We start from the raw sequence: 25,987 nt of genomic DNA on the forward strand, positions 1-25,987 counted from the left end.
TAATGTAGAGGAATAAGACTACTACAGTTATACAAAGACTATACAGGAATAAAAAATATATACAGTTAAACGTACTGCTATAAAAGATTGTTGAAACCTAAAGTGGAAATATAAAAAGAAACATATACAAATAACATTTTTTTTTCATATGATGGTTTATATTTAGTATGTTAAAACAGCTTTCTCGAGACGTTATCCTTGAACCGCAATAAATAAATAATTACGACAATCTGGCAACCCTGTTTCCATACCCTGCGGATTGCGGGCGGAGACGTGAGGAGGGAGTGGAAGCAAACACGCTGTAGTGCTTTTATTTTTAATCGGCTTGCTTCTGTTCGGATCCGTGTTAATGCCGCGGTACCGGAGAAGCCGCTGGCGCTGCCAGGAGAGCCGTCCGGACTGAAACACGGTCCGGTTTTGTCACACACGTTTAACGTTATTTTTGATGGCGCAGATAAAGAGGATGTGGGAAACACCGCCGAGGCTCTTAGGCGCGACTGAGCGCTTTTTGTCCCCAAACCTTACAGCTGTGTTTGTGAACATGTGGAGTGCTGGACAGAGAAGGACGGACAAAAGGGCCGCCATGCTGCAGGGGGACATTTGTAACGAGATTTGAAGGCGACGCGATGGCTGAGAATGAGACGAATCTGAGGACGGCCAGGATTTGGCGAGACGCAGCTTTACGCTCCAGGAAACTGAGGACCAACCTGCGCCAGCTCACTCTTAGCACCACCAACAACCAGAAAATCACCTTACCCGACGACATCAAGGAGATAGAAGTCCTCAACCTGGGCAATAATTCCCTTCAAGAGCTTCCTGAGGGTTTGGGCTCCACTCTCACCAAGCTTCGCATCCTGATCCTCCGCAGGAACAAGTTCACCTCTGTGCCATCTCCAATATTCCAGCTGTGTCACTTGGCTGAGCTGGATCTTAGTCACAACTGCTTGAGCCATTTATCGGAGGACATTGAGCATTTGAAGGGGCTGAAAAAGCTCTGCGTGAGCCACAACAAGATCCAGTACCTGCCTTCACAAATCGGGACATTGCAGGCGTTGGAGGAGTTTGATGTGAGCTTCAACGAGCTCCATGATTTCCCTAGGTCCTTCACGCAGCTCAAGAAGCTCAGGACACTCGACGTGGACCATAACAAACTCCAAAATTTCCCACCGGAGCTTCTTGCCCTCAGCGATTTGGAGGAACTTGATTGTTCAGGGAATAAACTAGAGGGCCTGCCAGGCAATATCACAATGCTGCAGTCACTCAAAATTGTGTGGCTCAGCAGCACCCATATCTCATTTTTACCTGAGACTTTCTGTGATCTGCAAAACCTGGAGAGCTTGATGCTCGATAATAATTCTCTTGCAGTGCTGCCGTGGTCGTTTGGAAAGATGCAGACGCTCAAAATGCTCAATCTTTCATCCAACTCCTTTGAAGATTTTCCTCAGGTTATTCTTACAATTACTAGTTTGGAGGAACTGTATTTGAGCAGAAATAAGTTGTCTTTCCTCCCAGACGAACTGGGCCAGCTGTCTAATCTCGCCAATTTGTGGTTGGACAATAATAGAATAACGTTTCTACCAGCCTCCATAGTGGAGCTGGAGAAACTGGAGGAGCTGGTTTTACAGGGTAACCAAATTGCCATCCTGCCAGACAATTTTGGAAAGCTCTCCAAAGTTAACATTTGGAAAGTTAAGGACAATCCTCTCATACAACCTCCGTATGAGGTGTGCATGAAGGGCATCCCGTATATAGCTGCCTATCAGAAGGAGCTTGCCCATGCCCAGACTGCTGTGAAACCAAGACTTAAACTTGTTTTGATGGGGCAGACAAATGCAGGGAAAACTAAGCTCAGGCAGTGTATAGTAAGCAAACCGTTGGATGCTAAGACAATAACTGGCGGCAGAGGGATCGATGTGACTAACTGGGTAGCAGATGCCCATCGCAGTCTTACATTTATTGTGTATGATTTATCAGGGAAGCAGAATTACGAACTCATTAAACCATTTTTTCTCTCGCCAGGCGCTCTGTACATAGTGGTAGTGAATTTGAAGTTGTACACATGTAAGACTTTTTACTCCAGCGTAGGCTATTTCCTTCACCTGCTTAGTGCCAAGGTTCCCCATGCAGTGGTGTGCGTTGTGGGAACACACATTGACCTCTGTACTGAGACAGAATTGGAGGAAAAGTGCTTGGATATCCACAGACAGATCTCTCTGCAGGAAAAAAGAGACACAGAGAGTCTGCGGACACTCGCCAAGCAGGTGGACGAAGCCTTGGAACAGGACTATGATGTCAGGGCATCAAGCCCTCATGTACTGTTTTATGGAGTCTCAGACAGAAACCTGAGACGTAAAAAAGCCCAGTTGCAGTACATGCTGAACAATCGACTACAGATCCTGTCCCCGGTCTTTTGTGTCAGTTGCGTGGAAATGCGAAATATTCAGCGATTAAAGGAGAAACTCATGTCAGTTGCAGATCATCGTGATATTTTTCCTAACCTTCACAGAGTACTGCCGAAGTCATGGCAGATGCTGGAGGAGCTCCATTTCAAGCCGCAGGATCTGTGGCTGTCGTGGTGGGACTCAGCTCGCCTGGGCCTGCAAGCAGGATTGACGGAAGACCGTCTGCAAAGTGCACTGTCCTACCTACATGAGAGTGGCAAACTGCTGTACTTTGAGGACAGTGTGACACTTAAAGAATTTGTCTTCCACAATCTGCCACGGTTCATTGCTGTCTTGAACGTCTTCTTTCAGAAGGACATTACTGCCATGCTAGAAAAATTAAATGCTGAAAGCGACTCGGAAGAGAATTCACAATTCACTTCTTCACAAATTCAGCACCATGTGGAAAGCTTTCTGCTGCAAGGCCTTCTGCCCTCCAACGTCATCCGGCAGCTCCTCAAACCCCTTGTGCAGACGCAGCAGGACTTGCACCTTATCATGGAGCTGCTTGAAAAGATGGGAGTTTGCTACTGTGTTAACAAACCTCGCAGCAAACCACTCAACGGGGCACCTGTGGTGTACAAGTTCCCCAGTCTGGTCAGCAGTGAGGAGCCTAACACTGAACCCTGGCAGAATGGTGGCTCATCAGTTCCTGGTCAGTTCTTCTCGGTGGAGCAGCTGCAGATTGAGTATACTTTTCCTTTTCTCATCCCTCCTGGACTTTTTGCACGGTTCAGCGTGCAAATCAACAGCCATGTTGTGCAACGCACCGACGGAAAGGATTACATCTTTGCCTACCGGGGTAAAGTGCCGGTGATGGTGAAGTACCGGCCTTCTCGAAACAGACTGCACCCGGATACCCTTGCCATTTCTAGTCATGCATCTTTACCAAATATCTGGACAGCTTGGCAAGCAATTACTCCACTGGTAGAGGAGCTGAACGTTCTTCTGCTGGAATGGCCTAGTCTCCATTATTCTGTACATATCCTGTGTTCCAAGTGCCTGAAGCGAGGGTCACCCAACCCACATTCTTTTCCAGGTGAGTGAACTTATTGATTGTTTGCTTTGCCATCAGTCATTAATATGACTCCTTTGGATGGGCATTAGAAAAGGACACACTATTCGTATTAGAATTAAACTCTACACTACAGAATTTGGGAATGTTTGCTTAATTCGTTAGGTTTGGTTACTGTATAAGAGGTGAAGGAGCATAATCAGTTTCTGATTAATGAACTAAGGCCTTGCATAAACGGGTCACTAGCCCCAGCTAGTAACATAAATTAACCAGCGGTGTTCTGTGAAGACATAGAGGTGAGGATTACCATAGTAACCAAATATGAGTTGCAGAAAAGGAGAACCTAGTAGGCTTTGGTTTTCTGCCGTGTGCGTACATGAAACCGTAACATAACATTTAGATGTAAATGACGATTGGATGTCGCATGAATGCAGAGGATCTGTAAACTTCAAGTCACACTGCTGTCACATTTCCTTCTCTTACTTTTACCCTTCAGTTACCCCACCACTTTAAGCTGCTGTAGTGGATTAGTTCATGTCTGTGGTTATAGCTGTTCCAATAATTTTACACTCTGCTGTATTTTTCAGAATGCTCTATCTGGCACACCACTCGATCTTGTGGAACAAAACCGTAATACCTTAAAAGGCTACAGGCTAAAGATCAGTTCTAAATGAACAGAGACTTAATGTGGTGTAATACACCAGAGACTCTGCTCAGAGGGGAAAGCTATTCGTTTCTTAAACCCAAGCAGAAAAGTTAGTGAAAATTCAAGTTGAGTTTACACGCTTTGTGAGTTAAACCACTTTGTTGTGGTTTTGTGGCTGCTGAAAATGTTGTTGTTTTTGTGTCTGTTCTTATGTTTCTCCTTTTCATCATCCACCACCACGTCGTGACGAATAAACCCACATAAACACTATGTTCCTTTTAAATATACAGCGGAGTCTGAGAACAAATTGGAAATCAGTGATTTCTTTTTCATTTCCAAGTCATTAAACTTTAGAATTTTGCATTAGAATTTTGAAATATTTAAAAAAAGAAATCTCTAAAATCTTGAATATTGAATATGCTATATTCTTCAGGTTTTCTAGGTTACTTAAAACATAAGCAATGACCATGCTTTGTACAAAAGGTCTATAGAAGCATGGATTTGATCTCAAATGGATCATAAGACTTGCACACACTTGTGGAAGCCATGTGAGTTTCAGTGAACACTAAAGCCATTAAAGCGAAAAAACTGTTTACGATCTTTTAATGTTTAGTATTAATTACCTTCTCATTTGCATACAGGCAGCTCCGCCCACATCACTGTAAATTGCAATCTTGAGAATAAACTGTTTCTGAGTGGTGTATGTTAAGTTGCTGATGATATGAAAAGGACTGAAGTTAGTTTACTTAAAGTTTTCACCTTTTTTGCAATTCCCACCTACCTTCTAGGTCTCGTATTTAAGTCTCTAATTCAGGGTGGGTAATGTCTAGACATATGTGAAGTCGCTAGACCTTTAATTACGCTCATGCCATGTCAAAGATTGTCTAACAGAAGCTCTGTTGGACTACTGGCATCATCAGGATTTAAGAACTTCCTGTTGTGTCACTCTGGAGCTGCTCGGCTTGTTCTTTAACACATCATCCCTGAGGTTTACTAAATGCTGAGCTGGGGTTTGGTTGGTTATGTCCCTGCTAATTCACTGATCTGTATTAGACATCCTGTTGTTTTAGACATCCACCTGCTAATGCTAAAAAAAATTCATAACATAACATATTTATGTGTTTTATTGATTTTTATTCAGATTCAGTCAGGATGCCTATAACATTTCCCATCATGCGCCTCTACGTACGGATGCAGTCTTACAGTAACTCTTGGCACTCGTTTTCAAAGTTTAAACGTTGTGTTTATCATATTTTTAGCTAGTGCTCACAGAATTCGAAGACTTTTATAACGCAGTTATGGTAGCTGTTTTTCTCTAGCAGTTACCGAACGGCTATGAAAATGGATCTACTTCTTAGGTGGATGTCACCGGTGCACTGAAAAGCCCACACATTATCAAAAAGGCAGTGACGACAACAACAACCAAGGCTACTTATAGTCCAAAGTGTGCATAAATATTTACACAAGGCTACTATGTAATGAAACTGATCTGTTTTATTGATTATATGCTGCTTATTTGTCAAATAGGAGCTCTATGCACCATTTGTTGTATTTAACAGAACAACAGATTTTAGCCATGCAGTTTTTCCCTCACAGCATAATAGGGAATGATGTTTTTGGCCCTCATGTGTGTTGATTCTGTCTCGGAGCTCCACAGTTCTTGCAGACTAAACACAGAGGAAATGCAGATCCTCAGCTTTCTCCTCACATAATCCAGATGCTGGAACACAATCAGTCCACTATTGAATATATTTTAGCTATTTGGAGACATGTTTCCTGTGTTATAAAATGCTTTGATTATTAAAATGTTAAAACGTTTTTGTTTTAAACAAGAATTACTGTGGAAATATTACAAAACAAACAAGGAAGCACAACAGCTGGAAAAATGAGCACATTACAAGAGCTCCAACCAACCTCTGTTCAGACTATTAGCACTTGCCACTTTAACAGTGATTAGACAATCTTCTCTTATGTCTTGCAGCAGTATAATGCATTTAACACATGCAGATACAGTCAAAAGCTTGACTTAATTTTCACAACCAACATCAGATTGGGGATCGTGGCATGGCTGTTGAAACCAGAGGGGCTATTTTGAGTCTCTAGAGTTCTGTGCTTTTGATATAGCTGAAGGTATTTTTGATGGGTTGTGCCTCATTGTGAAAAGGTTCCTGCAGTTCTTGCCCTTTGTCTGAGGTTAGTTATGGATGGCGCTGATGTTTTCTGAGAGACATGCCCTCATGTAATCCGGTTAGTGGATTTAAAGGGATTAGTGCACGTGTGAACAGGACACGCTGTCAAGTCAGTGCGGGATTTTGTTATGTAATCACAAATAAGCAACAATCCACTAGTCATTGCATACAAGCAACAAAACTAAATGACTTTGGTCATTTTTCTGTCTAACCGTAAAGTCCAGTGGTCTCACTGCCCCCCACCACTACCCTCTGTTAGTAGAAAAACAAAGGACTCTTCATACCATGAGGACTGAGATACCTGTTTGTATATAAAAAAAAAAACAAAATCTAATAATCTTGGTAAGACAGAGCCAGTGACCCAAGCTACATGTATCTACCAGAATCAAAAATATCAGAAGGCAGTGCTTTAGCTTTTTTTTAAGTGGTATTAAAAGTGGTTGCTTGTGGTTAAACTGTAGCACTCGGTAGAGTAAAATGTTTTTCTTTTTTAAAAGAAAGCATATTTGAAACCAAAGTGACACATTCACACACACATACATCAAAACTGTGATGTATATGTGTTCTTTTATGCTTAAATCATTCACTTTATGACTTTTTCTTTTATTGTGATCATTTATTTCCTTGGAAAAGAAATCAACCGCAAAACCTAGTGCATCACTTCCCCGAAGCCATGTGGAGGCAGGTAATTAAGTCGAAAGGTTCTACATGTTTTCAGAAATGTCCCTGGGCGTGACTGTTATTGTGATTAAGGGCGTGACAGACCCTGCAGCCACATGTCACGAGACTAAAAACCATGTCTTATTAATGCCGTACTGTATGATTTATATGCTGCTCTTCTGACTGATCTGGAGATTATGTGATTGAAGTGTAATGGTGTAGATGCAAGAGATAATTCCTTTATTCGCACTACAGCTGTTCCTGAGATGGCTGTCAGTCTGATAGTGATATGTATGATTATTGATCCATCCGTACGAGATATCGACGAGAGGAGAATTTCGTAGCGATGCGCCAAGAAAACTTGAATTCTTTTGATTGAACTGGTCACCATGGAAATCTGATCCAAAATCAATCAGTGTGTGGGAGCATAGATTAGGTTGGTACAGTTGGTAGCGTTGCTGCAACAGCGCCAACATCCTTGGAGCTTGGGTTACTGCCTGAGCGGAGTCTCACATACTCTTCATGTGCACAAATAGCTTTCGTCTGTGTTCTCAGGTTTCCACCTACTTCCCAAAAGCTTCCAGTACATAGACTGGTGACACTAAATTGTCCATAGGTGTGAGTATATATGTGGATATTGCTTTGCAATGGACTGGAGTTCCACCACCACGCTGACTAGGAGAACACAATTACTGAAACAATGAGTCAATATAACATCAGTGCTTTCCTACAAAATAGACTGAAATTGATAAAAAAAAACAAAAAAAAACTAACAAACAAAAAAAATCACTACATTTGCTCCATTTTTCTCTGTGTGATTTTTCTGTTTAACACTATAAAGATTTTGCTTCCCCCTAAAAGTGATGTTTAAAAATCCTCTTGCTACTTCTGGGAAATGAGTTTGTGAAAATGTCTGAAATGTCAGTGCTTTGAGACTGTAGCAGCGTCCACAGTCCAGTTCAGCATTTCTTCTAGTTTCCTTGATCGTTATCCAGCTTCAGTGGAAACACATTGATTGCCACTTCAAAGCCACACAAACACCAAAGCCATAACAGTACTCGATCCTGCACAGAGGAAGCACTGGGATATTTTTGGGCAGAGGTTCTTAAGGTTTTTTTGGGAGGTGTGTGTGTTGGTGGTTGGACTCCTAGGTGTTCGAGTTGCCACAAAGGAAAAAAAGTAAAGCCGTTTTCAAAATCCGGACTTCTATCGTGTTTTTACATAAACACTGTAGTCACATAGACACTCATGTATGTATGATAAAAAAACTCCAGCCATAAATTACCACATTTTTCTCGGCACAGTTGATTTGCACAACAAAAAAAAAGTTCACAGACGGCCAAAGAAAAAATGGTTCAAAAAATAAATTGTTAAAGAACACCTTCTAAGCACAGTGCGTGCTAAATCCTACAGTAACGCAGCTCAGCCACTGTACAGTGTCTGCTACCACAGACACACACCGATGGATTATCGCTGTGTTTTGTATCATGTTATTTAAAACATAATATTGAATATGATTAATGTAAAAGAAATAGCTACTCAAAACGTGAATTAGATTTGTGTTATTTAAACAAATAAACGGTTTAATCTCGACTTACTGAGTTTCCTTCATTGTAAATTTCCGCATAACAGAGAATGAATATAGAATACTTGAATATTTCCCCAACTCACTTAAGTTTATCTTAATGCAGTGTTCCTTGTGTATACTCGATTATATGAATAAATTTGTTCATAACTAGTTTGCAAAACAAACCCCAGTGTGTTGTCCTCTGAAATTGCTAGCCATTTTTTTCATGCCAGAATTCAAGCTGGCATTATAACGTGATATATTAAGACAGTAAAAGTTGCAAAGAACTGTCCACTTTAACAGGAAAAGGACATTTTTTATTTGAATTGTATTGTTTACCATCAAATGACAAATTAATGCTGTTTCCTTCTTTAACAACAGCTTTCAACTCATTTATTTCCTCCAATATATTCTAGCTATAATGTAAAGGTGATGCTTTAGGTGCTATTAACAGAACACATTCTCAGCCACTTACTCTATATTTCAATATCTGGCAACCTCAGAGGCATGATTTTTAATATTCTAAATGGATGCATGTAACCTGTCTCTTAATATGAGGAACTTTAACGATGTAAAGCTTTGGATCTTATCTCTCTGATTCTGATAGCCCCAAATATCTAATTACAATAAATAAATTCCTTTTTAAAAATCCACCATGAAACACATAATGTACTACTTTTTGTCAATTAATCAGGACGTTGTCTTTAAGCTTCTGAAGCTTGAGGGCAGCTATGTTTTTATGTGTCTCGTGATCAGTGCTGTGAAGTAAACACTGAACGAGAGAAAGATCGTTACAGTACTGGAGACTAAAGCAGGAAACTCATTGGGTGTTTCCGTGATATTAGATCTCATGAGATGTCTGACTTTCCTGGCAAACTATCAAGCTGGAAAGAGAAGAGAAAGTGATACGAGCAACTGACTTCAGGCGAAATTATTTTCTTTACTGCTTCTGTGCAGTAAACATGTCCTAACTATGCATTAAGTGCTGAAGGCTTATTCAGGTGTGATACTCTGTTCCTTTTCTTTATTTTGAGGATGTGTACAAAAACAAAACCTGACCTTTACCGCCATTATGTGTGTGTGCGTGTGCAAGGTACAAAATGTGTTATTGGGGGAGGGAAGGAATTCAGGATAATGTGGTGTCAGTTTAGTGTGTCGTCACTGGTGCTGTTGAAGGATAAATATTATATTTTAAAATGGGTATAATTTTGAAGATTAAGTAAAAACACATCCGCTCCAGTCAATTGTTTAAAAAAAGGGTTTTTCAGCCCAGGTTATTGTCAATTTAATCCATGCGTTTACCTCAGGTAGAGGAATGCTTTACACTGTAGTTATTTAGAAGTCAGGGTTAACAGTGGCTTTTACTTGTAATGGCTCTTGAGCAAAATTGGCACAGCTTTTGTGGTGTTTAACAGTGCATTGTAATTGCCAGACATGTACAGGGTGAAACGATTCTGTGGTAAAATGTTATGGCTAGATGCTCACCCGGATATTGTACGGTGTTTATGCCTCATATCATGTGCTTTATACAATCAGTAGAACAATAGTTGCAGTTTCTGAGGCGAAAAATACGGAGTTTTTTTTATTTTTACAGAAAAACCTGTCCAGAACAAACTGGACTTAATATTTAAAGAAATGACTAAAACTGATCTGAGGCTGGGTGTTAGAGGGGTAACAAATTCCCTGTCAACGTAAAACAGCCGAAAAGGGTTTACATGGTGACCTTATTTTCTCACTGAAAGTTCAATTCAGTGTATTTGTAGAGTGCTTTTAACCATTCACACTGTCTCAGCAGCTTTACAGTAGTATAGAAAACAGAATAAAATTAAGTTACTATTTGTCTCTTACATCTATCCCTAATGAACAAGCCTGAGGCGATGCTGACAAGGAAAAACTCCCTGAGATGATCTGAGGAAGAAACCTTATGAAGAACCAGACTCATTTGGGTGATAATGGACAGTAAATATTGTAAATGTAAATATCCTTTCAACAACAGTTTGTAGTTGAGTGGAATTAAGCATTTTATAGTTTCCGAGTTCACCATAGACCCAACTCTAATTCCTTGCCGAAAGTGTGATAGGAGAAAGACCGCTTTAAATAACAGCTTGTCTCAGTGTTGACACCTCAAATATTAAAATAATAGGACTAGCCAAGGTTTAGGAATGTAAAGAGCCATGAAATTGTGTGAAACCTCAAACATGGGAATGCAGGATTGTGTTCACCCTGGGTTTAGAATAACTGTCAGTTTCACATTTTATTCATATTTTTATGTGACAGAAAACGTATGAATAAAACCCAAAACAAAAAGACTTCATCCTTTACCACATTGTGGTGTAGAAATGTGAGCATGTGATTTTTATCTCTTGTGTCTCAGGGCTTTTGTTGTGAAATCTTCTGACACGGTCCTTATTGATTTTGACCTGATTTTGGAAGGATAGGAAATTTCATTGCAGTCACCAGCCTGTGCTGATACACAGGACTAGCATTATCACCAGTGAGGCCATTACTGAGGCTATCACACTGAAAACTATTCAGGTGGCTTAGAATATAGTGATTGGAATACATATAGACTCTGTGTTATGAAGAAGATACGTTCAGATCACCCCAACGTACTGTAACTAGAATATATCGAAACATGACCTAGCCTACCCAGGAATGGTGTTCAGTATGGGGTAGTATAGTGTAATTTGTTTAGTTATTAATTACAGTATACTACTCCATACTTATCATTTGGCTAATGCAATCTAATAGAAAGTTTGTTCAGTAAATAATCCTATGTTATAAAATGGTGATAACCCTAAAATGAAATCGCTAAAGCTACGTATCATACATGCTTTGAAGTATCGTATCGTATTGTACTCAGGAAGATTCTGCCCAACGTCTGCATACGTGAACAATGTTAGTTTGTTCATGGCTACATTAAATTGGTTATTGGAAGATGAGGATGGCGATGATAAAGGAGCAAAAAACACTGTGCTCTAACACTGAGACAGCTACACTCTGTCGATCGCTAACGAGACTAAGATGAGGCAAGGTGGGAGCCCAACATATACCACGTACTCTGCTGCGATTACCTGCCACGCTTAGTTTAAATTATTTTTACAATTTTGTCGTAACGCTATCGTCTATTGTAAGATGGTACAGTAGTTCGACTCACGAATTTTCTAACTCTAAGAGTATCTGTACCTGTCTTTTTCATGAAAGACAGTGATCTTCTTTTATTCTTGTTAAAAATGACAAACTACTGCTTTTTTAAAACATTTTTATTGTGTATTTATCTATGACATATTATGTATGGAATTGTACATATGCAGCATTCATATTGATTTGGTTCAGTATGAAAAGAAAATGAGTAAATGAATCATAAAAAAGTGCTGTTTTTATAAAAGCCGGTTCATCGATATCATATCATGCCATAAACAGGCATTACTCTTGGCCATGTGTTTTCTTGGTATTAATGTGATGTATGCAGGAGAGGATGAAATCCAGTAATGCTCAGTAAATCCTCAGGTCAATTATGTCATCACGTTAGGTAATGCGTGCTGTGTTTCCTAATTTGTTCGAGCTGTGCTAGATCAGTAGGATTGCAGATCAAAGCTTGAAACAGTACAGTGCATGTCCTCGGCTCAGTGCTGATTATATTGGCGTCTTGAGCTTCTTCTACCTGACATCGGTTAATCAGGGCTTTCCTGTCCTGAAACTATGTGGTGTCCAGAGATTTTGACTCTTAGCTTATGGAAAAGTAGACATAGATAAAAGCTTTGTCTCCTCCTTTCCCTAGTGTTCTCTCAGTTCTTGGCGACACGACAGGACTGATTTTGAGCTCTGATCATACTGTATGACCACTAGGACTAGAATTTTACAGTTTGTTAATGAGGAATAAAAAGCTTAAAATAATCAACAGTGGGGTGGCACGATGAATATACCAATCTGAAGTTGATTATTTTCCTATCAGAGCACATCCTGAAGTGTTTTATTCCTCTAAAGGTTTGATCAAACTACACTTCTCGTTCCACCATCTTCAATTCATATTAATGCTGTCAATCATGATTAATGTGATTTTAAAATGCTAGGATTAACTTGTATTATAAACATGTGCATGGTTGCTTACTGATATCATATGGACTCCAGTAAATGCAGTAAAAGTAGCTTCTGATTACTGCCATACTTTTGTAGCCTTTTCAGCATCATACCGTTCATGGATTTATGTTACATTAGTTCTGATAGGTCATCTGTAGCAACCGAATGATGTCTTGAAACCTCCAGTCCTCAACTATGTTGTGCAAGAAATCTGTGGCGATCCATTTGGCAGTAGCATTGGTTAGCTGTGTATTTTTCGTTTTGTTTTGTCAAACTTGCCCTGACTGCACTTGGCTAGTCTCATTTGGTGAGCATGGCATATCCCTGTCTTAGACCTTTTCCTTTGCAAACAACACCAAAAATTTGAAGATTGTACTTGAAACTTTTCCGTGGAAGGACAGTTCAACATTGCAATATTTGCACACATCTTTGGTTTTATCCAAACTTCCATCTGGAAGTCTTGCTGTTTAGCACACTTGGTGATGTCTCCTCAGTCATGGTATTATCCTCGTTTGACATATCCTTATCACACACAAAAAATTCAGCTCAAACCTAGTCATATGATTCATTTTTATTTAAAAAAAGCATGAAATTGTTAGCATTTGGAAGTTATAGCTCAAGTTTTGCATTAGTCTGTGTTTCAAAGTTAAACTTTGGTGACCTGTGAATTTGTATCGCATGAAGCTGTGTGACCAACAGAACATCAACATGTCACGGTGTGACCATCAGAAAAGCCAAGAAAAGCCCATATTGGCAGCAGTCTCCAATAGTTGTCTCAAAGAAATTTCCAATAGTTGTCTCAACAGTTACATTGAAATAAATTCAAATGAACATGTCATACTTTTTGTTCAATAGTAGATCTAATGTTATTAATGTCATGAATGTGAAACAAGTTACAGTAAGCACTTCGATTATAACCGTGTTCGTCCACAAGATTTGTATTTTCTATTGTTGAAAGAGCAAAAATTTAACTCATCTGTCCTGAGATTTTCCTAGTGTTGAATAAATAATTTATAAAGAAAACATTTATTGTGTACTGACATATTGTCCACAATAATGCACACTATGGACCGGTAGTAACCGGGTAACTTGAACAATAATGTTTGGAATTTATTTAAAGGCAGGGAAATACAGACAGTACTCACTTCATCTTTTTAAAAGTTTTTTTTTTTTTTTATGCTGGCTTTAAGGGACATGTACAATCCTGAGGAAGTTAAATGGCCATGCAGTCTCACAATCTCACTTCATCTTTCTTCTTGTAGAATTTCCCTTCAGGTCACTGCACGGATAGATTGGATAGATTGGAAGAATGGATAGATGAAGTGCACCATGTCAGAGCTAAGTGCACCTTCAGTGGGAATGAAAACCCTGTAGTGTGTTACAAGGAGCGGTGCTCCACTTAATCAGAGCATGATTGATAAGTAACTTAGTCACACTAAGTGATTCTTAGGCTGATTGTCTGGAGCCGCTCAGGACGACCGTTCTCATTTTGAAATGCTGGGAGTCACGTGAGCAGATTGCTAATTCTGTCTCTCTGTCTCTATATCTGACTATGTGCTGCTATATGTGCTTTAGCCCCTTCTTAGGAATTTCCAAGTTTGTCCCAGTCGCAACCTTTCACCTTCTGTTCAGCTCGGCTGCCAGCCATGAATCTGCCTAGCGTTTACATTGTCATTTAGCCGTCGCTCTTAGCTGAAGGCTCAGCCATATAAAGCGCTACAGATATAAAGCGCTACACTTATGCACAAGGATTCTTAACCTGAAAAGTAAGAGTTGTTTCCCGGGCTGTAAAAGTACTTGAGAGGTACAGTTTCTAGAATAGTGACAAGGAAAGCATAATGTGACCCCTTCAACAGCAGCCACCGAGACAGTTAATGGCCCCAAAAATATCCCTAATACATCAAGTTCACATTGAAGAAGAATTTTTTGATGTAAGCAGAACCTAGCCGAATCCTTTGTTCACGTATGTCATTCGAAAATCTCTATCATCTAATCTGACTTGACTAACACTTTATCACAGACTGTTGTATCTACCAGCCAAGGTTTTATTGCGAACATGTCCAGTGTGACACGTACTAGTAAAAGGCTGCTGTAAAACCGTCTTAAGGCAAATAATGAAATGAATGAGTATGTGTACATTTACAGTATGTGTACCCTGTGTACATGTACAGTATGTCTGAATAAAAGTCTGTTTTAATAAGTAATTTTTACTTTTAAAAGCCGGACTGTTTCCCTAAAGGGGTAGTTTTTATTTAGAACACAGCATGTGCTTGACCTATTTGGGAAGTATAAGCAAAGCCTCCTGGGTCCTAGGTGAAGCTTGAGAAGATGAAGAGAGTTTGCAAAATTTAAAGAAAAAGGAAATACTGTTAGGAATATATTTACTAAGAATATGCATGTTTTTGAAATATATTTTTTCCCTTTCGAAGATATGTATGTAATTCTAATCTTAATCTAAGACCAGTGACATAAAATATGAACGTATTATAAAATATAGAAGAGTTATATTTTTAGAGACCTTATTCATGTTAATTCTCCTTAATTAAGGCACCAAATAATTTCAAGTTATTTGTTAGTGTTGATGTCTTCTTTCTTATTCTCATATAGTGAAGACATTCCAGAAGCAGGGGTGTACAAACTTATGACTAATGGCATTGTAATAGTTTGGAATCCACCGTGCCTTTAGAAGTTTTCTACAATTAGATCACTAATTATAGTGCTTGTAGGGTTTTAAGTAGAGCTTTCAGCAGGACGTTTAGTGAATGTTGGCTTTAGGGTTACTGTGACAGGAGTGAAGACCCTGCTGTATGATCACAGAGTGTAATCAGGGACCGACTGTGCATGGACTGATGCGACTTGACGTCCCTGATTGCACAGATGGCTAGTGAGCTGTGTGCACGGTCCTCCCTCCTGCACCGAGACCCTGACTTTGCATTTTACCCGGCACACAGGATTAGTGAGCTGGAAGGATAATGCTTGGTCATACTTTAATAATCAGGAGGCAGCTTAAGCGCCAGGCAGACTGCGATCAGAGCTCGGTGTCCTGAGCCGCAGATGTAGGAATGTGTTTGGTCTGTCGGCAGGACGGCGGACATCTTCCCACTGCAGGTGCGCCTGGCATAGAAAACAATGCTGGCTCATAAATGCCTCCTGAAATACCGGAAACTCTCCAGACTCTGGATTAGATGACTCGCTTGAATATAATCATTGATACTAACCTGAAATTCCACTCAGATTTAATTTGCCAAGTTTTCCTTTGTATCTACAACTGCATTTTTTATTCATTCTATAAAGCAATGTAGCTTTCAAAGGGCTATACTACACTTATACTGACGTACTGTATATTAATAAATAATTATTTTCCACCATAACAGTTGTTAAAATCCATCTTGAGACATGATTTGATTTCATGACTCTGAGGTTGAGAACTTGGGCCCTCAGTATGATCATTGGTCTCAAGATTGATGTCTTGCCTATTTCTCTTGTCTGATCAGACAAAGCACCAAATCTCATAGCTGAAGTTTGAGCCAGAGACTTGACTTTGTGTCTATGCTCAAACACAATGTACTAATGATCATATATTTATTCCTTTCTCTTCTCTGGATTAATGAACTTAACAATCTCTCTAGCTCAACATAGATTAGTACATTACATTAGCTAACAATTTGTTGTCCATGCCTGGTGAGCTTAGTTATTGTATTGAAAATAATACAATGACTTGATCAGAGCAGTGCTTGCTGTTGGCTCATCAGCTCCTGCAAATTTGTTCAGCTCGGTTACATCTCAGTTGTTCAGTTGAAATAGCTGCGTATCTACAGGATGGCAGTCGGGCCACTTCCTTCCCTCAGCTGAATTGTTTTTTAGCTTGAAAGCATTGGAATGTGTGTCCATTCCAGCGTGAAAAACCTGCAACCGTTTTATACAGCAATCCGTTGTAGCATTTTTAAGGTAAATCTTCTGATGGTTCAAAAAAACATGGATGGCCGTAGCAAGGTCATAATTTTATGACTTGTCTATGACCTGGCACAAGGTCATTTGTTCCGGCTCTTCAAGTAGCTTAGTGTGTGAAAGACATCTGAAGAATAACTTTAGTTCAGTCGTAAGTGAAGCGCGTCTGTTCCGTTTAGCACGAGCCGCCATCGAAGCACAGAGCAAGAGTCACATAAAGTTAGGCGAGCGGTGCGAGCGGCCTCTCCTGTGAGACGCGATGAACGATAGGACGATGACAGATGAGAACTTTTGTTAGTATCATTTCTTGGACGTTTTTTTACATCCAACATGATATGAGTTTGTATTTTCAAATCCCTGAATAAAATCAAACACTGTTACAATGGCTGTTAGAATTCACGTACAATCCTGGTAAACTGTAACGTCTACAGTATTAACACTGTTCTGTTCTACCTTGCATGATTTAAATTTTGAAGTAATTGAATATCATAGTTATAGTTCTAATTGGCGCTAACATTTAGGTGAGATTTCACAAAATAACTTGTAGACGTTAATAAGAAACTTCTTTACATGAAGTTTAGTTTAAGCAATGCACTCGTGCTTTGTAGAGAAACGTTTTCATGTAAAACATATATAATTTGTTTTTAATCTGTCCGTATTTTAATTTTCTCCCAAGTGTTTACTGTAAACTGTACACTACTATGCGAGGTAGATGTTAGGTTGTCTACCCCCCCCCCCCAAACTTCTGTTTTTTTTTTTTCAGAACAAATTATTACAGCATTATTCATTCTTCTGTCACTGACGTGTTTACCTCACTACATCCTCTCATGTAAAGAATAAAAGGTGTTAAACTCAGTGTCATGGAGCTTGTTTAACTGCCGGGTCACTGTTTGCTTTACCACCCAGACAGTTCTGCAGAAATATGTGATGTTTATGTTTGTCCTCCTGCTACTGGCTGATAGCAGAGGTTTTGCTGATGGATGAGGAATGTTCTCTGAGAGTGGGAGAAAAATCCAAACGCTTTACATTTGCAACCGTAGAAACCATGTTTTGTTTTAGACTAGAAGGTGTTTTCACTGAACCATTACACTCCCAATAGCTGGATGAAAAGGAAGAATGAAAAAAAATCATGAAGTCGAGGTGCCATTATGGTCCCGGTGGTGTGCTGTTAATAAATACAGAGTATGGCCAAAAGTACGTGGTCAACTTATTTCACCCACATAAGGGCTGTTTTGAAAATCATGGACATTAATATAAAGGCGATCTCCACTCCACTCATCTGTGGCTTTGGGGATGTGTTCATTCAGCCATAAGAGTGACAGTGAGCTCAGACACTGATGTTGGGTGAGGAGACCTGGGGTGCGGTCAGTGTTCCAGATGAACTCCAAATTGGGATCATTTGACAAATTGCTGTGGGAAAAAATTGTTGTTTATAAGAAAATAATCAAACTTCCTGATGCTAACAGTGTCAGTAAAAGTACCTGCTCTTCACCATCATGCCAAACTGTCATTGATTCATCTTGTTTAACAGTATGCACATGCAACACTATGGAGTTGTAAGTGTATGAAGATTTGGTGGAAGAGCGACAGATCCTTTTATAACTAATGCCCTAGCAAGGTTACATCGAGGTTAGAGCACAGATGTGTGCTAAATCTTTGCTTAGTTGAGAAACACATCCTGATCCTGTGGCTCAATTTTAGCTCAGGAGGATGTTTGTCTTGGATGGATTCCTCGATCCATATCCTCTAACTCCTTAAAACATTCCAGCAGTCTTTCAGTCCTGAGTTTAGCTGTACACAAGCAGCATGTAGCTGACTGTAAGTAAAAAGCAGCTTAGGTTGAGCTTTGTGTCGTATGAGAATGAATGTGAGCTATATTTTAACTCGCTGTCAGTATTATTCATGACTTTGTTCTTGATTGCAAGCTATCTGCCCAACGTTCAGCAGTAAAACGTTTGCACATATTGATTTATCACAACCACGATGACGCAAAAGCTTTTAAGTGTTTGGAATTCAGCTACACTGTTTTCCAGTGAACTCTTATTTTTAGTTCATATTATTGCAAGCATTATCTTGTGGACAGAAACAGGAAGAAGAAATGAAGAGCTGCTGGTGCAGAAGCTTTTAATGTACCATCAGCAGAATTGCCTTTCTCTGCCTTTTATTACGAGCGCATTAGCCGCGGAGAACGACACTGAGGTGCATGTGGGGTTTTCTTAAGGAGACGCTCACAGTTCAAACCACAGCTCTCTGAAAAGTTTATCAGCTGGAACCCACAGGGGTGATCGTTATTAAATGTCTGTTCAGACACAGTTATACAGGATGGATGATATCACTGCATTACCATGTATTACCTATACTAGTGACCCAACACTCTAAGATACTCTAAGAAGACTTCTTTTGTACACGGAGGTGAGAAATTTCTACTTTGACTCTATTTTGATAACATGGAGATCAAAAATTATATCTGAAATGAATCATTGATGAGGGATTAGGACTGGAAGTAATGAGGCTTTGTAAAAATCACCTCAGCTTTAGTTAACAGCAGTTAAAATGTGTGCATGCTGTAACAAAATATGCAAAGTTTTATTGAAAAGGAACATGTAGTAAGCTTGATATAGATAAATAACAAATAGCTTAATATAGATAAGCAACCTACATTAATTAATTCATTTCATTTACACACACACACACACAAACACACACACACATATATATATACGTATATATATATACGTGTATATATATATATATATATATATATATATATATATATATATATATATATATATATATATATATATATATATAAACACACATATACACACAAACACACAATAAAGAACATATACCCAAATCTCAGCATTTGAACTACAAAAATAATGTCAACTGGCGACGGAAAACACATCATATAGAGCAAAAAAAAGAAAAGTTGTATTTTTACAGTTGTGGTTAGTCTGTCCAGGACAAACTGGATGGCATGGAAATAATAATAATCGAGTATTTAAGGAACTGACTGAAAAATTACAGGAAGTTGGAGATCACCGAACACCTGGTCAACTTTACCACAAACTTAAAAAAGCCAAAAAAGGTGACCGTTCTTAGTGTCAGTGACCAGTCATTATTTAAAAAGGCATTTATCTAATCATTGTTGACAGCATGAATATGCAAATAAGCACATAACCCAGGATTTAAGGATGTAAAACCTTAATAAGCAGTAAAGTATAAGCAGTGTGAAATGTGACAGAAAATAATCCAGGATTGGGTTTATCTGGATTTTCAAGACTGTAAGGATTATTTAGATAAGTTAGAATCTGTTAACATACATTAGCATTAATTTAATTTTAAGCTACTCATAGCACACATTAGCATAAATTTATTTTTGTGTACATTTGTGTCTTTTGTGTACATTTCTATCATGTGTTTTTTTTTTTGTACAGTGTCTTTTAGTCATCTGTGTCTCTTTGTGTTGTCATTTTAGAGGATGAATAAATGCAGGATGGAGTTTCAGACTGTCTGGTTTAGGATATGAGTCGCATTAATCTTGTAGTGTTTTGGTCTGAAATCTGGAGATAACAGTAAACGTATGAGGGAATGGTGGAGCTGAACAAGTCAGTCTGTTGTCTCTGGAAGTCAGATTATATCACAGCCATACCTAGAAGGCTTTATGACCTAGATGCAGAGGCCTTGTGTGTTTCAGTGTTGAACATGTTTGGGCGAATGTGCCATGTGTCGTTGAAGCTGTGACCAGACCAGCGAAAGCAGTCAGAAGACAAGTCAAGGCTGCTGCTACTTCTCTCTCTGTCTGTCTCTCTGTCCCAGCACTCATTAATATGGACGAGAGGAAGAGCGAGCGGGGCCAGGCGACAAGCCAGACTCTGGCATCAAGCCACTGCTCTGTCACTCAGCATGTATTTGGCGAATTTAACTTCCTGTCTTCCTGTCTCTGCTTATAGTAGTCAGCCAGATGTGTCTAAATCTGCACTGCACACAACTCCTCTATTTAAGAATGAAAAGGTATTATGAGTATTAACGTGCAGGACTAACTCTTCTTTAATTTGTTGTATGACATTAGCACAGCACTAAACCGACATGCTTCCATTCCAGGCGCAGAGAATTTGCTCAGTGTTTATGTAGAAAGCTGATGGAGAGTGTTATGTATGAGATCAGTTTGTGACATCACAAATTCCCACCATGCGCACCAGGTGTGTTAAATTTGCAAATTAGAAAAAAATAAAGAAGTCACCCTAATAGTAATGTTCCATTCAGTCAAAAAAACCTTTCAACGGGCTCAGAAATCTAGCTAGGTAAGAATTTAGTACAGAAAAGTTACACAAATACACAACATTGTGTGAAGAATGCGTTTATTTGTGAGTACATATAGCTATGATGAGAAAGATAACAGGATGGTGTACAAAGCAACTGCATATCCGTTTCTTTAGATACACACAGTATGTAACTTGGTCAACAAATTAACACTGTAGCTGTGAGAGCTTCCTCTTCTCTCTCTCTCTCTCTCTCTCTCTCTCTCTCTCTCTCTCTCCACCTTCCCCCACTCTTCTTCCCCAGCTCTCTAGTGCACAGACAGTGACCGTTCGGCCAGACCTGTGTATTTTAGGGAGGAAAGTCTGTGGAACAGGAAAAGAAACATTTTCCAGCAGACAGCAGAGAAACAGCAGGTTTCCTTTTAAGGCTCTTAAACTGCTCCTCTGAGAGCAAGCACGGGGGAAAAAAAGGGAGTGAGCCGGAGAACCTGGCAGAGGAACAGACAGGCCTGAAAGAACCACAGCACAAGAATGTGCGCATGTGTTGTACCTGGAAACGTTATTGAGAAAGAGAGGATGAATGGCACATTCCTGAGCCGTGACTCCTGAAGTGTGTGTAGAGGGAGGCAGGATGGAGTGCTGCAGCGCTGAGGTCACTCAAACGGGACGGCGAGTCGCCGCGTGACTCAGTCTGATCAGAAAATAGCTTAAACGAATCAAATTAAGTATACAGTTCAGAATGTATATATATATTGTCACTGTTGAACTCTAACCAATAACACCACCTTACGCAGCCAACTCAATTTTTCGTTCACAGCACTTTATCAGCTATCGTTTATTTTTAAAGTGAACTCTGACTGATGAACAAAACTGATATGAGACTCAGACTGTCCTTGTACTGTACCCACTACAGCTCTGTCTGACTGCAGAGTTTCAAGTTTAAAGGTATTAGTTTTTACTTGCTTAAATACATTTAGTATTTAGAATGCTGTCTATGCACAGTATCAGTCACTTTTTGACATTGTTTACAGATCATTTTTATTTTTACTTTACGTAGAGCACACTAGTAACCTTGCACAGTCTTTTATCTGTGTTCGGTGTACAGTTTGCTACTTTGAGCTAAAGAGTTCACTTATCATTTTTGTGTGTCTCTGTAGGAGTGTATAACCGTACATCAAGAAGTTCATCATTTATATATGCGTTAAACTTGAAACTTTAATTGGAAGCTTTGTGGAGCGGTGGACCACACTGTCATTGGTTTAATCTCGTTCCGTGCTACTGATAGGCACAGAATCCATGCTTCCTTAATTTGTATTGACAGGTAAAGAGTAGAGGCTTTTTACATCGAGTCTGAAAGGCACTGAGGCCCTGCCCCCTTCTCTAGGACTGATAGAAACTGAGGCCATTCTTCTTTGTCTCTTGAGGATGTACAATTAGGCCACACCTTTTTACTGCTACTGACAGGACTGAGGTCATGCCTCAGTCAGACAGACTGATGAGCATAGAGGCCACATCCCCATTACTAGGGCTTCCAGACAAAAAGGCCATGCTCTTTCCACTGGTCTGAGAGTCAGTGGACATTATATAATGTCACTGTAAGGCAGAAATGTCAGTGTCTCAATGGCTGAGACACAAATGCCACGCCATTTTTATTTTAATCTCAGCCTTCTTTCTTCATGGCTGAGATACAAAGGCCATGTCTTCTTTCATAATGGCAGACACAAAGGCCACACCTTCTTTCATAATGGCAGACACAAAGGCCACGCCCTCTTTCATAATGGCAGACACAAAGGCCACACCTTCTTTCATCACGGCTGAGACACAAAGGCCACGCCCTCTTTCATAATGGCAGACACGAAGGCCACGCCTTCTTTTATAATTACAGACACAAAGGCCACACCCTCTTTCATAATGGCAGACACAAAGGCCACGCCTTCTTTTATAATTACAGACACAAAGGCCACGCCCTCTTTCATAATGGCAGACACAAAGGCCACGCCTTCTTTTATCACAGCTGAGACACAAAGGCCACGCCTTCTTTCATCACGACTGAGACACAAAGGCCACGCCTTCTTTCATCACGGTTGAGACACAAAGGCCACACCTTCTTTCATCACAGCTGAGACACAAAGGCCACGCCTTCTTTCATCACGGTTGAGACACAAAGGCCACACCTTCTTTCATCACGGCTGAGACACAAAGTCCACGCCTTCTTTCTTCACGGCTGAGACTCAAAATCCACGCCTTCTTTCTTCATGGCTGAGACACAAAGGCCGCGCCTTCTTTCATAATGGCCGAGACACAAAGGCCACACCTTTTTTCAAAATGGCCGAGAGACAAAGGCCACGCCCTCTTCCTTGGCAATAATTTATGTTTAGAGCTCAGATTTAGATCTATTGATACTTCAATTTTATTGAAATTTAATATATTTTTCTTTATTCTTTTTGAGGATTTTCAGTTGCCGTAATTATTAAGCCCATCACAGTGACCGTGACCCCTGAGCTCAGACAGCACGTGTGAACACTGTTCAGTTCGTTTACGTGTCTTGACTCAAGCCTGATTCACCCTGCTATTAGCAGGAGAGCTGAAAAATCAATAAAACTAATGGCTTAAGTGCTGCACTGAACTGATTACCTGGAGGAAAACGTGCATCGTGGACGTCCCCGAGAGCCGGAGCACTTACTCCAGCTTTTTAAACCCTTCTGTTATTTAGAGTGAGTCACACCCTCTTCAGTGTGTGAAATGTTTTCTTTAATAAATACCGAGCTAGTCTTGACAAGGCTGTGAGTTACACCAGCAGTTTCCGAGTTTTTCGTTAATGACATTGTTTGCCTTGATTTGTTCATGCAAAGTTTTCCTTAAATGGGGCTTAATGTGATAGTGTTTTTCAATGCTGAAATCACTCATCACTGAATTACTTGAAGGTTTAGATTGCAATGTTTATCTGCTCATGGGTTGCCATAACACCTCAGTAAAGATGTAAGTACATTGTTACCTTGAGGCACATTTTCAGATGTTTTATCCTTCAATGGCTCTGACTGGGGCTTTATGCATAATGATGATGGTCATTATGATTAAACTCTGATTGATAGTAGCCTATTATACTCTGTTTCATTTTAAGACCCAAAGTATTTTGCTCTCTTCAGTAATCCACAGAGCTCTATCATTTAGCACAGGTTTCTGCTGCCCTCTAGTGAACACAAATAATGCCTTAACGGAAACAAGCTAACACTGGGGTGTATTGAGAAAACCGGATAGATGGGGGCAGACCAGGTGATGATGATGCCTGGTTCCTCTCCTGGTTCCTCTCAATAAATGTTAATTTGAAACTGTTATAATCGTGTAAAGCTGCTATGAGACAATGTCCGTTGTTAAAAGTGCTATACAAATTAATTGAATTGAAAATAGCTAAACCTTAATAGTAAAAATGGAAACAATGACATAGATAGATATACATTTTCAATCGTAAATAGGTGGTTTTGTAGGTATGATATCCAGTGTTACTTGAAAAAAGAATCAGTTGTGATGGTAATCCTGCTTCTGGGGAAGTCGTGGTCTAATGGTTAGAGAGTCTGACTCCTAACCCTAGGGTTGTGGGTTCGAGTCTCGGGCCGAGAGCAAGGCACCCCAACTGCTCCCCGGGTGAATGGCTGCCCACTGCTCCGGGTGTGTGTTCACGGTGTGTGTGTGTGTTCACTGCTGTGTGTGAGCACTTAGGATGGGTTAAATGCAGAGAACAATTTCTGAGTATGGGTCACCATACTTAGCCGTATGTCACGTCACTTTCACTTTCACTTATGGAGGGATCATAACTGCAAAAAATATGTGGACACCTGACCTGAAGACCCATAGGCGTTAAGTTGGTAGAACAGAACTGTCTAGAATATCTTTGTATGCGTGTAGCATTAAGATTTCCTGGCACTTCACTGGAACTAAGAGGCCCAAACATGTTCCGGCATAACCGTGCCGCTGTGCACAAAGCAACATGATGACCAATGCCTGGGACAACTGTGTCCAGCACAGAGCCATGACGTCAAACACACTGAATGCTTTTGAGATGAACTGGCATGTTAAATACACTCCAACATCACTGCATAACATTGCTAATGCTCTTGTAGCTAAATGAGTAAATCACATCAGCCATGTTATAAAATCTAGAGGAAATCCTTACAGCAAATGAGGAAAAAAAGATTCTAGACCAAAGAAGACTCCACAAACCTTTTCAGCATTATAGTGTATGTAGCACAGCTATATTTGTGTTATCACTAAAAGATGTGTAATGTGTTTGTTTGTTGCAGGAGAGTTGCTGAGCCAGCCTCGACCCGAGGGCTTGACTGAAATCATCTGTCCTAAAAATGGCTCTGAGCGCGTCAATGTGGCCCTCGTCTACCCTCCCTCTCCCACTCTGGTCAGCCCCTGTCCCAAATGACACAGCTGTCCCTTCCAGCATAGCACAGTGACTGTAAACGCTCTCTCACACACCCTGCTGCACCTCGGTCTTCCCTGTAACACACACACAACATTAGATGGAGCTACATCTGAGTGTGTGTGTAAGTGTCTGTGTTCTGCTTCCACTTCGCGTGTGCTCAGAAAACGACAGTGTAATGTGATGTGTGTTCCAGTGTGGAGATGCGCGTTCAGCCATGTGCACACATGAAGACATGAAGATTCTCACACACTGAAGTAAGCAGCATGACACGAGCTCTTAGTCTTCCACTCTAACAGTAAAATCTAAAATAGCTTGTGATTACTACTAAACTTGTGATTTGTTAGACCTCTGCTCATGATAAACACTATATGTTAGAAAAGCGGATTGGGATATACTTCTGTGTATTTTTTGTTTTTTTAGAACTACTTGTTTAATTGGCAAACTTGTGAGCAGAGTGTTCTTCTTTAAAATCCCTACCAGTGAAGGCACATGTAATGACTTTGTATGATAGCTGTGCTCATGTTCCGTGAGCTACTCAATAGGTGGGCTGAACCCGGCCCTCAAGGTCATTTGTTCTGGCACTTCAAGTAGCCCAGTGGGAAAAGACATCTCTAGAATAACTTTAGTTCAGTCGGACAACAGACCGAAATGAAGCGCATCTGTTCCGTTCAGTACGAGCCGCAGTCGCAGCACATAGCAGGAGTCAGGTGACGTTAGTCGAGTTGCGTGAGCAGCCTCTCCTGTGAT

The 25,987-nt window shown here is 40.1% G+C and overlaps 1 protein-coding gene across 1 annotated transcript in view; it reads left to right on the forward strand.

Annotated features, from left to right (window-relative positions):
- Positions 1-233: 233 nt before the first annotated feature.
- The window catches only part of mfhas1 (multifunctional ROCO family signaling regulator 1), a 28,626-nt gene continuing 2,872 nt past the window's right edge, over positions 234-25,987 (forward strand). Inside the window, exons 1-2 of the mRNA XM_060890787.1 lie at positions 234-3,480; positions 25,110-25,494. Coding sequence (XP_060746770.1) covers positions 627-3,480; positions 25,110-25,240 — 2,985 coding nt within the window. The 5' untranslated portion in view covers positions 234-626 and the 3' untranslated portion in view covers positions 25,241-25,494. The remainder of the gene's footprint in view (positions 3,481-25,109; positions 25,495-25,987) is intronic.

Source organism: Tachysurus vachellii, chromosome 17 (assembly GCF_030014155.1).
Source record: "Tachysurus vachellii isolate PV-2020 chromosome 17, HZAU_Pvac_v1, whole genome shotgun sequence".
Taxonomy (NCBI): Eukaryota; Metazoa; Chordata; class Actinopteri; order Siluriformes; family Bagridae; genus Tachysurus; species Tachysurus vachellii.